The sequence below is a fragment of the Mobula hypostoma genome, chromosome 5, assembly GCF_963921235.1.
Source record: "Mobula hypostoma chromosome 5, sMobHyp1.1, whole genome shotgun sequence".
In the NCBI taxonomy this organism is placed as follows: Eukaryota; Metazoa; Chordata; class Chondrichthyes; order Myliobatiformes; family Myliobatidae; genus Mobula; species Mobula hypostoma.
This window is the reverse complement of record NC_086101.1, coordinates 4,789,432-4,804,027: the sequence shown is the minus strand read 5'-3', so window position 1 is coordinate 4,804,027 and position 14,596 is coordinate 4,789,432. Positions and strand designations below refer to the sequence as shown.

Sequence of the window (14,596 nt, the reverse complement as noted above, 5' to 3'; positions counted from 1 at the left end):
CTCCAGGTCGGACAACCGATTATAGGATAATGAAATCTATGGGAAGTGTGGGCAGGCAAATGGAAATACAGTGCCTACACCATTCCCATAGAAACATGGCTCCACACGTACAGCCACACATTACTCTTAATTCCACTTCCCATTCTCATACCAACATGTCTGCCCTGAGACAAGCTTCCTCTGCTGCAGGATGAGGCCAAACTCGGGTTAGAGAAGCAACACCTCATGCTCACTCTAGGTAACCTCCAACATGATAGCACGAGCATCGATTTCTCTAACTTCCCGTAATTTCTGCCCCCTCCCCCTTCTGTTTTTCCATTCCCCACATTCCCCTCTCACCCCCTCCTTCCCTTTTTCCCATGGGCTACTTTCCTCTCCGATCAGATTCCTTCCTCTTCAGCCCTTTACCTCTTCCAGCTTCTTACGTCATCAAACCCACCGGTTGTACTCCTGCCCCTCTTCCCACCTTCTTATTCTGGCTCTGCCCCCCTTCCTTTCCAGTCCTGATGTAGGGTCTCAGCCCAAAACATCAACTGTTTATTTCCCTCCACAGACGCTGCCTGACCTGTTGAGAGTTTTTTTTCAGCATTTCGTGTGGGTTGCTCTGGACTGCCAGCATTTGCAGAACCTCTTGTACGCACAATGTTCTGGCCTCAGCCACAAGCCGCACCCTGAAGTCCTCACCTGTACAGCTGTCATCGTGGATTGGGTTCCGAGGGGAATATGGTATCCCGATTTCCATATTCAAATCCAGATCCAACTGGAACATTAAAACAATGCAGTCAACTTCATTGCAATCTCAGGACAGGAAATAACTGCAGAAATAATTGAGTGATAGAACAGCGGTGGGTTCAATTCCCCCCACTGCCTGCAAGGCATTTCTTCATTCTCCCGTGACCCCTCACATTCCAGAGATGTGCTGGTCACGTGGGTGCAATCGGGCAGCACGGGTTTGTTGGCTCAGAGGAGCCCGTTATTGAGCTGCAGCCCTAAATAAAAATAAATTGTTCATTTACTGCCATTCTTGATATCTTGCAGCCCCATAGAAGTCAATGAATGGTAACTGTGGTATTTGTGATGGAGGCATAGCTGTTCATTAACCGACCTGCCCCCGGATTCCCTCCTCCTTCCCTTTCTCCCATGGTCCACTCTCCTCTCCTATCAGATTCCTCCTTCTCCAGTCCTCCATTCACCTCTCCCAGCTTCGTACTTCCCTCCCCCACCCACCTGGCTTCACTTTCTAGCCTCTGCTCCTACCCCCCACCCCTGCACTCTCTCATTTTGGCATCTTCCCCCTTCCTTTCCAGCCCTGAAGGATCTCAGCCCGACACATCGTCTATTCATTTCCACAGATGCTGCCTGACCTCTGAGTTCTTCAGCATTTTCTGTGTTTTACTCCGGATTTTCAGCATCTGCACTCTCTTCTGCTGGTTCCAGCTGACTGACTGACAGTCGGGCAAGGAGGTGGGAAATTTCCCAATACACTCTACCAGTAATTCCCAATAGACACCGCAAATCCACCTTGTTCACCCAAAATGAGGGGACCTTTAGCAATGCCCTCAAGAGGACCAAAACCTTGCCGTAGGGTTTGGAGGCTTGCATACCTCAATGCCCTAGAGAGCTATGTTGGCTGGAGTCAGAGCTTTAGGCTTTGGCTCTTGGCAGAGTCACCCATGCCAGACAGGTCAAAGGGCAGAGGCCAGACTTAGAGTGGCCCACTGATTTGGGCTAACAACCCTGCCTGGTAAAACGGAATTGTTACAGAAACAGCAATGAGCAATCCTTCTACATATGGGTAGCCAAGGATAGACTGAGATGAAGGACCTTCATTGCTGCCCTAAAACGGCAGCAGGTGTAATGGGCAGTAAGCAGATCAAACAATGCGCAATGCTGTAGTGCCTGACAAGGTTAAGGACCCTTCGTGAACAGTGAGCCCAACTACATCCTCACTGGTGAAATTCCCAGCTCGCTGTTGAAGTGTGGATGACCTAGAAAGCAACAAATGCGGGTAGAGGCCTATTGGATCCCGGTGACTTTGCGAGAGAGATAACTTGGAAGTTAAGAATGAGCCATAACACCAATTGGTGGCGATCATTTTAATAAGTGTTAGAGGAACAAATAAATGAACTAACAAAACACAAAGCAAAGGAAGCTGTAGCTATCTTATACTCAAACTACAGATAACATTCCAGTGGACAGCAGGGTCTGACACAGGATAGTAAAGATCCTCAGAGAGGATCACCTGGGTCTCCCTCCCCCCATTATAGTAAAGATCCTCAGAGAGGATCACCTGGTCCCCCCATTTAACGGGAGTGTTGTGGACGAAGGGTTCGAAGCATTCTTGAGGATCCCGACCATCCATCGCACAATCACATCAGGATTAGGACCATCAGACTGGGCACAGCTTCTTCCCTCGGCCTGTGAGACAAATCAATACCCTGCCATCACCGAGGTCTCGTCACTGGCACAGCGAGCCGTTTACCTGTGTTGCACACTACATGTATTTTACTAACTTATTTGTGGTAATATTGTGTTTTATGTCGTATGGGTGCACTGCGGTCTGGAGGAAAGCTGTTTCATTTAGTTGCACATATGTACAGTCAGCTGACAATAAACTTTAACTCGATCACAGATAACAATTAACCTATAAAATAACCAAATTGCTCTACTCGAATTACTTTGAAATTTACTGAATAATTACAGGCAATTATATAAAAGTTCAAAGTAAATTTATTATCAATGTACACACATGTCACCATATACAACCCTGAGGTTCATTTTCTTGTGGACATTCACAATAAATGCAAGAAACACAATAGAGTCAATGAAAGCACACTGGTAACAAATATGCAAAAAAAAACCCACAACAAATTGCACAAACATGAAAAGAAGAAGAAATAAATATTGACAGCATGAGATGAAGAGTCCTTGAAAGTGAGTCCATAGGTGGGAACAGTTCAGTGATGGGGTGGGTGAAGCTGAGTGAAGTTATCCCCTCTAGTCGAAGAACCTGATAATTGAGAGTAATCCTGTTCCTGAATCTGGTGCTGTGGTTCCTGAGGCCCCTGCACCTTCTTCCTGTTGGCAGCAGCTAGAAGAGAAACTGACCCAGATGGTGGAGGTCCTTGATGCTGGAAGCTGCCTTCCTACGACAGAGGTCGATGTAGATGTCTTCAACGGTGGGGAGGGCTTTACTATGATGAAGTGGGGCATATCTACTACCTCTTGCAGGCTTTTCTGTTCAAGTAAGCCTAAACTACATGAAAATACAAAAAAATATCTACACCCAAATCCAACAGGACATCCAATGGAGGTCTGGGATGGGATCAGACAACTGGCCACCTGACTCACATCTATACAGAGCTCCATGATATCCGATGGGACACGTGGACACACAGATGGATGTGAGATTAGTCATAGTCATACTTTATTGATCCCGGGGGAAATTGGTTTATGTTACAGTTGCACCATAAATAATAAATAGTAATAGTAATACTACTATTAGTAAATAGTAATAGTCATGGAAATAATAAATAGTAATAGAATAGTAATAGAAAAATAGTAATAAATAGTTAAATAGTAATATGTAAATTATGCCAGTAAATTATGAGATAAGTCCAGGACCAGCCTATTGGCTCAGGGTGTCTGACCCTCCAAGGGAGGAGTTGTAAAGTTTGATGGCCACAGGCAGGAATGACTTCCTACGACGCTCTGTGTTGCATCTCGGTGGAATGAGTATCTGGCTGAATGTACTCCTGTGCCCACCCAGTACATTATGTAGTGGATGGGAGACATTGATCAAGATGGTATGCAACTTGGACAGCATCCTCTTTTCAGACACCACCGTGAAAGAGTCCAGTTCCATCCCCACAACATCACTGGCCTTATGAATGAGTTTGTTGATTCTGTTGGTGTCTGCTACCCTCAGCCTGCTGCCCCAGCACACAACAGCAAACATGATCGCACTGGCCCCACAGACTCGTAGAACATCCTCAGCATCGTCCGGCAGATGTTAAAGGACCTCAGTCTCCTCAGGAAATAGAGACGGCTCTGACCCTTCTTGTAGACAGCCTCAGTGTTCTTTGACCAGTCCAGTTTATTGTCAATTCATATCCCCAGGTATTTGTAATCCTCCACCATGTCCACACTGACCCTCTGGATGGAAACAGGGGTCACCGGTACCTTCGCTCTCCTCAGGTCTACCACCAGCTCCTTAGTCTTTTCCACATTAAGCTGCAATTAGACAACTGGCCACCTGACTCACACCTCTACAAATCTCCAGGACATCTAGAGAGAGGTGGAGACACACAGATGGATGGTAATGGATGTGGGATTAGACACTTAGCCACCTAACTAACACCTAAACAAAATTCCAAGCAGAAATAGGCCAGCAGACCTACTGATTGCACATGGGTGCATTTTCTCGGGACTTGACCACAGAGTTGCCTCAGATGCAGCAGCCTGTTGCAATCACCCAGGGCAGGAGGGCCACAGTGGGATGGGAGTCTGCCGGGCAGGCTGCAATCGGCTAGGTTAGAGGCAGGCTCCTCAAAGTGGTGCTGCCTTCCATCGTTCCTCGGTGGGAGAACTATATGGAACAGGACAAAGTACAGTCACCTTGGCAACCAAATTAAAATAACTTTCCTCTGCACCGTGGTGCACCCACAAACATATCAGGCGTAGCTCATGAAACAAAATACTACCTCAAACTAAAATTTAATTCAAAAATTCATACACAGCACAGGTAAACCATAAATAGTACTGTTACATGCCTCATGGATATCTTGTGACTGTCTTATGAGGATGATGTAATGGTCTTGCAGAGGTCACATGATGTAATTTTCCCGCCGATGTGAGGTCACGTGATGACATGCTCACCACGGGTATAAAAAGAGACCCCTGGGGTGATGCAGTTAGTTTTCCAGTTGGAACATTAGCCAGATACTCCGCTCCACTGTGTATTTGCTTTAGGACACAGTTTCAATTTAAAATGGAGTTTTACGTTCTATTGTAAGGTACAAATGTTGGGCTGGCAGTTTAATCAATCGCTGCCAGGTTTGTTGACGTATCTTTTCAGTAGTATTGGAGAGTGAAGACGGGAACCGGAAGGAGTCGTTCGACGGTCGAAAGGATCGACCATTATTCAATTCGTTCAAGAAAGAGTGATCTGCATGAGATAGCCTCTGCTAAAAGTGGCAGAAAAGGCTGTGCAGGATCTAGTATCAAAAGGTAAAGGTCAGTGCCTTTAGACCGTTTTATTTCCGTCGTCGTGAATCCTGTGGACAAGGCAGGATCCGGCTGGGACTTGCGTGACGTCGTGTCTTCGAGGAATTCTTTACTTCAGGAAAGTGTCTCCTAATTGACTGTATAAATCTCTTGGACTTTCAAATTTACCATTCTAAGAACTGTGTTTGAATTTACTGCTTTAAGAACTGTTTTCGCATTTATCGCTTTAAGAACTAGTACCGAGTGGTAGCTTGTTAAATGTCCGCATAGCAGTTTACTTCCGGTTAAGATTTTCATTTGTTTATTTTTTTTATGTTGAGCAGAGTTGAATAAATGTTTGATCGTTTTTACAAAACCTGACTCAATTCAATTCTATATTCATCATTGCCGGTCACGTGACAGCACAGTAAACAGCTTGCTATCCTAGTGACGAGACCGCGGACGTGGCAGGGTATTCACTAGTCTCACAGCCTGAGGGAAGAAGCAAACACCCAGTCTGGCAGTCTTAGTCCTGAAGCTCGGTGGTTCGCTCAGTAGAAAAACAAGCTGGACCAGGCAACTCAGGGACGTGGGATATATTATCATCACTATTTTGACCTTTGTGACTGTATTTTTATTCTGAAATGGTGATCCTATCTGCTCCATGCAGTGTGCTGTATGCTGTTGGTAACATGCTTTACACCTTGGTCCTGAAGGGATGCTATCTTGTTTGGCTGCATTCAAATGATTAGTCGCCATTTTGGGGAGTTAATTGTGACACAGGGAGGGAGCTTGTCACTGACTGGTTGCGTGGTGAGCTCCGTACCTTGTCTAGAATTTTGCCCTCATTGGCTTCTCAAAGGGATTGAAGTCTGCATGTCTGTTTACAGAACTCAATTTCAACTGAGTTTCCAAAGTGATGGACTAATCAGCTGATTGGTAAGTATATAAAGGGCAAGCATTCAGAGGATATACTACCCTGACGATGTCTCCTTGCATGGTGGCGAAACGTTTGCAAATGGATTGTCTGCAATTACTCCACTTCTGTTCTACTATAAATGTCAAGAAAATGAATCTCGGTAGTACAGTATACGGTGACATATTCGTACTTTGACAATAAATTTACATTTTAGCTTTGATCCTTGCTCTGCAAAACTCAGGTTATTAAAAATTTAAAGTAAATGTCTTTTATTTTTGGTTTCTGTAATAACAAGGGATGAAAACTCTAATAACAATAAATTACCTCTTCTCCTCACCTGGCTGTCACCTCCACTCAGTACCCTTCCTTCTTTCCTCTCTCCGATGGTCCACTCTCCTCTCCTATCAGACTCCTTCTTCTCTAGCCCTTTATCCTTCCCACCCACACGGCTTCACCTATCATCTGAACTTCCTACTTCTTGTCCCCCCCCTACCTTCTTATTCTGGGATCTTTCCCCCTTCCTCTCCAGTCCTGAAGAAAGGAGTTGACCCAAAACATTGACTCTCCATTCATTTTCATAGACGCTGCCTGCCCTACTGAGTCCCTCCAGCATTTTGTGTGTGTTGCTCTGGATTTCCAGCATCTGCAGAACCTCTTGTATCTATGAACAACAAGAATTAAGAATTAAAAATACACGTGGACTAAGATGTTATCTGTCCTGTGCTATCACCAGTGGGATCATCAGTTGATCCGCCACCTTTCTTCAGGAGTTTCGGCCCACTTATGATCAAGACTCCCTCGAGGTGGTGGGCCAGCAGTGCTAAAGCATCACCTCCCACTGGTGAGCTTAAAAACTTGGCATCTGCCTCTATCAGAGTTGTTGGTCACTTCCATCCAACAGATAGTCTGCTCTTCAGGTGTCTATGCAACTACTGAAGGGTTTGCAAAATATGTATCTGTGTAGGCTTTGCTTTCTTCAACTCAACCAAACCAAACCTGTACTTTCCAACATCGGAAATCATATCGCCCATCACTTCCAACTTTCTCTTTGATGTTCCCCTGAGAGTGTTCTCCAACATCATACTGATATCCTCATCAAATACACGCCAAGCCTTCTCATCTGCCATTGCTGGCCTTCTTCTCTACCTCCTCACCACCACCATCATGCGAAGGATCTGTCTGGGTACTGTGGTCTGAAACCTGACCTGGGTTATCTCTCGTCTGACCTGGAGTATGACGACGCTCTCCAGAGCGAATCGCTGTTGCCTGTGAATCAGTGGTTGAAAAGACCACATCATCTCTGCTTGGTGAAGAAATCTCATCTTCATCCACTGGGATGGAATAGCACTTCAACTTTGCTTGGTGGACTCGTAAACCTTTAATGCTGGAAAACGCTCTCCCACACCAACACCCTGGACACTCAGAGCCTCTTATCCTAGTTCTTGGTCATAGTCGTTCCCTGTAATTAACTGTATCCGTCCGATTGGGGCCATCATTCTCCCTCCCTCTTGGAGGACCCCGAGGGTATGTTTCTTTGTGTAAACTAGAAGCTTCAAGAGGTGGGTGCTCTTCTGAGCTGGTGCCCGGACTGTCAATCCAATAAATAGTGTGCTTTCTAAAGCATCCACCATTTCCCACATCGTTACTAATTGACATCTGCTGGTCTCTTCACTGGTCGGAGTATCCAACTGTAAATAACTGTGATTGGTGAAACAGGGAAACCACTGAACACAGAAAACCAATCGATGGCAATAGGCAGTTCAAGTGTTTACAGGGCGGACTAGACGGGCCAAAAGGCCTGTTTCTGCGCTGTACTTCACTTCGGAGTCTGGAACACTGCAGCGCAGTGTAGACCTTTGGCCCACAAGGTTGTGTTGATTTTTTAAAATGACTCGAAGATCAATCTAAACAAAACAGATCCCTGGGGAACATCACTGGTCACCGCCCTCAGGACAGAATGCGCTCCCTCGATGCCTTCTGTGGGCAGGCCGATTCTGATTCCACAGAAATCACCAGAATGGCACTCACTCCTCCTCCACGACGGGCATCAACTGCTGCACCACACGTCTTCACCTCCACCAGCACACTGACACAGGAGCAACCACACAGCTGTATGATCCCGTGTGAGTGAACCATATCGACAGCACTATGCCCAAGGAAGACTTTGCACCAGAATGAAGACTTTAAGTCCCTATAAATGCACTTCAGGCAAATTATATAGTTTCAACCTATACTGGATCCTTAAGGTTGTCTAACCAGGGTGGGGTGGGGGGGGGGGGTGGTAGTGGGGATGAGTTCCCGCTACCTATTAAGTGCTGTCAGTGGTGACAGCTTCTCAAACAGCTGCTGGTAACCAAGTCCAGCTCCTGGCCTTCACGTGTGGTTTAGCTAATACTCCTGGTATAACAGTTTCTGCCGACAGGAGAAGGGGGAAAGGCGGGCTACTGGCACCTTAAACTAGTCGCTTCGGGCAGATGGGGCTCGTCAGCCATAGTTGGCTGCTCTTCGAGGAGAAGGAAAACTCTGACGAAGAACCTGGGGCTGGAGTCCCCAGCGCAGTCCTACATTGAGTTTAATGTGAACTGGCAACTCCACTGACACCAAGCTAGATCAATCTGTCAGTCCTGTGGATTCATCACCCATGTGGGGAAGGGGAGCCTGCTACTTGGACAACAGCTTGCTCTCCATATCGCACTGCCCTGGCTTGCGTATTGACTTTGACGTAGACAGCTAGGACACCACATCCACGGTCAACCTAACCGACAGAGAGCCTCAACCTACATTTCAAGGACTGGTTTACTTGCCTGCTTTAGTCCCTTCCTGAAGGGGTCTAGCTGCTAGTCATTGCTATTTTGAGCAGTGGGTTCCCCACTCTCAACAAGGAGATACTGAGAGCTAATGAAGTAGATAAAAGAGTTTGTTTTGAAGTGAAACTGATTTTAGCTTCTGAGGAGCAAGATCTAACAGATTTATAATTTGAAGGATTTCTAGACACAAACACAATTCTTACAAAATAAAGACATACCAAACACAACGAGTCACACATTACAGAAACAGAGGCTGCGGAATGAATTACCAACCTCAAGTGCCTTCTAATATTTATACTGTTTTCTATTAACTGAAGTTATTGGTAGGTGATACTTCTCAACTACATTATCAGGCCAGTGGATTGTTTAATTAGAACAACATGTACCTGTTTGCTTCTCAGGATTGGGTCACAGTTTAAAAAGGTCTGTGTGGACCCTCGGGATTGGGTCATACTTTAACTACTTCTGGTGTGACTCCTTGGCATTGGTTTACAATTTAACTAGGCTGATGTGGCACCTCAGGATTGGTTTCCAGTTTCACTAGGCCGACGGGACCCCTCGGGATTGGTTTATAGTTTTACTAGGCTGACGTGGCGCATTGGGATTGTTCACAATTTTACTAGGCTGAAGGGGCACCTCGGGATTGGTTTATAGTTTTACTAGGCCGAAGGGACCCCTCGGGATTGGTTTATAGTTTTACTAGGCTGACATGGCGCATTGGGATTGGTTCACAATTTTACTAGGCTGAAGGGGCACCTCGGGATTGGTTTATAGTTTTACTAGGCTGACGTGGCGCATTGGGATTGGTTCACAATTTTACTAGGCTGAAGGGGCACCTTGGGATTGGTTTATAGTTTTACTAGGCTGACGTGGCGCATTGGGATTGGTTCACAATTTTACTAGGCTGAAGGGGCACCTCGGGATTGGTTTATAGTTTTACTAGGCTGACGTGGCGCATTGGGATTGGTTCACAATTTTACTAGGCTGAAGGGGCACCTCGGGATTGGTTTATAGTTTTACTAGGCTGACGTGGCGCATTGGGATTGGTTCACAATTTTACTAGGCCGAAAGGGCACCTCGGGATTGGTTTATAGTTTTACTAGGCCAACTGTTTCTCCTGATTAAATCAAGTGCAAGAGCACAGAGCACTGGTTAGAAGTCAGGAGGGTGAGGAGACAATACAGTTAGAGATTTAACTTGTCAGACAACAGACAGCTTACATCTTAGGCAATTTTGGCTGCTGTGCTAAACAAAGCTGAGGTCAGTAATAAGCCCTTTCAGGACACAGGACATAATACAGACCCTTCGGCCCATGATGTTGTGACGACTCTTTAACCCAGTCCAAGATCAGTCTCAGTCCTCCCTCCCACATAGCCTTCCATTATTCTTTCATCCACATGCCCACACAAGTCTCCTCAATGCCCTCAGTGTACCTTCTGTGTAAACAACCTACCTCTGCTATACTTTCCTCCAATCATCTTACAATGATGCCCCCTCGATTTAATAATCTCTGCCCGAGGGAAAGGCCCCCACCTGTATCCTATGCTCTCTCATTTTTGTCATACCTGCCATGGAGGAAGGCTTTGACTATGTTACCTATGCTCCTTATAACTTCATATACCTCTCCCAGGTCTTTACTCACTTCAGGGAATAGCCGTCATGGCCGGAAATGTTTCTGGAGGGGTTTGGGCACAGAACGGATGATGCATATAGCAAGTGGAAAGTTGCATGGTGGAGACAGAGAGGATAAACGGTACACAACATTTCAGAACTCTCGTTCTATACCTCTGTGGCGTTGTCAAAGCAGCGAAAGATATCATCCATCTCCTCCATTGTTTCACAGTTATACAGGCAGGCATCTGAAGGACACAGAAGGCAAGTTGTATATTGTTAATTACATATTGAAGTAAGAATCATAGAACACCACAGCACAGAAACTGGCCCTTCACCGCACCTAGACCATGCTGAGCTATTCCTTTGCCCCATCTAGACCATGCTCAGCTATTGTTTTGCCTAGTCCCATTGACCTGCACCTCCCCTCCCATCCATGCAGCTATCTAAACTTCTCTAAAACGTTGTAATCAAACCTGCATCCACCACCTCTGCTGGCAGCTCGTTCCACATTCTCACCACCCTCTGAGTGAAGAAGTTTCCCCTCATGTTCCCCTGAAACATCTCACCTTTCATCTTTAACTCATGACCTCTGGTTGACTTCTAACCCAACCTCAGGTGCAAAGGCCTGCTTGTATTTACCCTGATATATATATATGCTGGGTGTGTGAAGGGTGTATACCCTTCATAATTTTGTATACCTCTATCAAATCTCCCCTTATTCTCTTGTGCTCTAGGGAATAAACTCCTAACCTATTCAACCTTTCCCTATAACTCAGGTCCTCAAGTCCCAGCAAAATTCTCATAAATTTTATCTGTACTCTTTCAATCTTATCTACATCTTTCATGTAGGTAGGTGATCACAACTGCACACAATACTCCAAATCAGGCCTCACCAACACCTTACACAACTTCGGCATAACATCCCATTTCCTGTACTCAATACATTGATTTATGAAGGCCAATGTGCCAAAAGCTTTCTTTATGACCCTGTCTACCTGCAATGCCACTTCCAAGGAACTATGGATCTGTATTCCAAGATCCCTCTTTTCCAGCATACACCTCAGTAGCTTAACACTCATGTGGTACATTTTCTCACCTAGTTTATCCTACAAAAGTAGAGCACCTCACACTTGTCTGAATTAAATTCCATCTGCCATTTTCAAGCCAGTCCAGATCCTGCTGTAAGCACTAACAGACTTGCTCCCTGCCCACTACACACAAATCTTGGTATAATCCGCAAATTTGCAGAGTGTATTCACTGGCTGGTATGAAAACACCAATGCCCTTGAATGGGAAAATCCTACAAGAAGTAGTGGGTACAGCCTAGCTCATCACAGGTAAAGCCCTCCCCACCATTCAGCACATCTACGTGGAGCATTGTCGCAGGAAAGCAGCATCCATCATCGAGGACCCCTACCACCCAGACCAAGCTCTCGTCTCACTGCTGTCATCAGGCAGGAGGTACAGGAGCTTCAGGACTCACACCACCAGGTTCAGGAAGAGTTAGTACACCTCAACCATCAGGCGCTTGAACCTGAAGGGGTAATTTCACTCAACTTTACTCACCCCATCACTGAACTGTTCCCACAACCCAAGGACTCACTTTCAAGGACTCTTCATTTCTTCGTGCTCTTGTAATAAATTGCTTATTTATTACTATCATTATTTTTTATAGGCATCCGTTAGTCTCATGAGATGATGGATTTACACCTTGGAATGTTTCCAGGGCGCAGGCCTGGGCAAGGTTGTATGGAAGACTGGCAGCTGCCCATGCTGCAAGTCTCCCCTCTCCACGCCACCGATGTTGTCTAAGGGAAGGGCACTAGAGCCGATACAGCTTGGCACCGGTGTTGCCGCAGAGCAATGTGTGGTTAAGTGCCTTGCTCAAGGACACACACGCTGTCTCAGCCAAGGCTCGAACTAGCGACCTTCAAATCACCTAGACGAATGCCTTAACCACTTGGCCACGTGCCAACACTATTATTTATTCTCTTTTTTTGTATTTGCACAGTTTGTTGTCTTTCGCACACTGGTTGTCCACCCTCTTAGACCGTAGGAGCAGACGCAGGCCATTCGGCCCATCAAGTCTGCTCCCCCATTCAATCATGGGTTGATCCAATTTTTCCAGTCATCCCCACTCCCCTGCCTTCTCCCCATACCCTTTGATGCCCTGGCTAATCAATTTATCTCTGCCTTAAATGCACCCAATGACTTGGCCTCCACAGCCTCTCGTGGCAACAAATTCCACAGATTTACCACCCTCTGACTGAAGTAATTTTTCCACATCTCTGTTCTAAATGGATGTCCTTCAATCCTGAAGTCAGCTCTTTTGCCTGTGGTTTTTCAATGATTCTTTATGGTTAGTGGATTTATTGAGTATGCCCACAGGAAATGAATCTCAGGGTTATATACGGTGACACATGTACTTTAATAATAAATTTACTTTGAAATCTATGGATCCAATTTATCTCACTATCATGGAGATCCTTGATATAATTGAAGATCTTTACTCCACAATCTCCTGAGTTGGTGCAGATGAATCTGCAGAATGGACAAGGGACCCACTTACATGACTTTGTTCAATTACAGAGCCCCACAAACCACGTCTGAAATAACACGTACAGCTCTGATCTCCTTATCCAAGAATGAATATACTTGCAATAAGGTGGCAGGTCGCGGTCAGTGACACGCTTTGCAGTACCACGATCAGGCTTTAATTCCTGCCGCTGTCAGTCAGGAGTTTGTACGTTCTTGCCCTGACGGCGTGGGTTTCTACTGGGTGCTCCCGTTTCCTCCCACATTGCAAAGACGTACGGGTTAGTGTTTAGTGCTAAGTTGACGTCTGTCCCCAGCACAATCTTCAAACTGTGTTGGCTGTTGAAGCAGACGACATATTTCACTGGATGTTTCGATGTTCATGTGAGAAGTAAAGTTAATCTCTAATAACTAACTAGGAATAATTAGTTATTAGTTAAATAATTAATAAAGGGGCATCAGCTTTAGTCCTGGAATGGAAGTTTAACTGCTCTGGAATTTGCATCTAGAATGAGAGGTCATTTCAGAGAAACAGACAAAAAACTAATGGGGCTTGATGGAGTAATGCAAAGGTAATATTTCCACTGGCAAGAACCAGGGTCTCAGTGTGAAGAGTTAAGTTTTTAATATACACAGTGCTGGGTGTATGGAACACGCTGCCAGGGATGTTGGCAAAGGCAGATACATTTGGGGCATTTAGGAGCTCTCAATGATAGAAAAATAGAGGGCTAAGTGTTAAGTTGGTCTGAGAATGGGTTAAAAGTTAAGGAAGGGTTAAGTTGGTCTTAGAATGGGTTAAAAGTTCAGTACAACATCTTGTGCCAAAGTGCTTCTCAAGTGCTGTGCTGTTCTATGTTCTAAGAGGTGACCAGATCAGAAGTCACAGTAACAAAATAAAGACTATCCATTTGTGAAGGAGACAAGAAATTTCTTCGGTCAGAGGGGCTGCACCTAAGAACCATTGGCTACTTAAGAACCCTGGAAATTTGGAGATTGAGCACATTCAGAGATTGAAATAGTTGTAGATATTATGGCATCAAGGGATACAGTGTTGATGCTGGAAAGTGACACTAAGGGGAAAGAGCAGCCTTGATGTTATGGAAACAGATTTCTTTCACTCCTCTCTCTACATTATACGATTTGATCTGGTCTCTTGCAGAGCCCTGTTCTAGCCAATGTGGTGCACTATTCAGCAAGGTCTTGGTAAACAAAACTTTCCAGATCTCCATTAACTTTGCTCCCTCTCCCCTTTTTCCTGTCTTGGATGGATCTAGTTCAGTGGCTAGCACGCTCCAACACCATGGTCACAAGTTAACTCCCAGTGACTCAGCCTACCTTTGTAACCAACATCCCCAGTGTAGCAGAGGGAGAGCAATTACACTTGGACACCCCGGCACTTCTACCATTTCCTTTCCTTTGACTGCAGGCATTTACAGGGAAAAAAGATAGAATTTTACCAAGAATTATATATAAACAGATAAAGACAGAACATTAGATGTACAGTATTTATTTCATT

At 45.3% G+C, this 14,596-nt stretch overlaps 1 protein-coding gene across 1 annotated transcript in view; it reads right to left on the bottom strand.

Annotated features, from left to right (window-relative positions):
- atf6b (activating transcription factor 6 beta) overlaps nucleotides 1–14,596 on the bottom strand; it is a 156,080-nt gene that overhangs the window by 114,924 nt on the left and 26,560 nt on the right. Inside the window, exons 2-3 of the mRNA XM_063047913.1 lie at nucleotides 10,717–10,790; nucleotides 685–760 (exon numbers count right to left, since the gene is read on the bottom strand). Of these exons, the coding sequence (XP_062903983.1) occupies nucleotides 685–760; nucleotides 10,717–10,790 (150 nt within the window). The remainder of the gene's footprint in view (nucleotides 1–684; nucleotides 761–10,716; nucleotides 10,791–14,596) is intronic.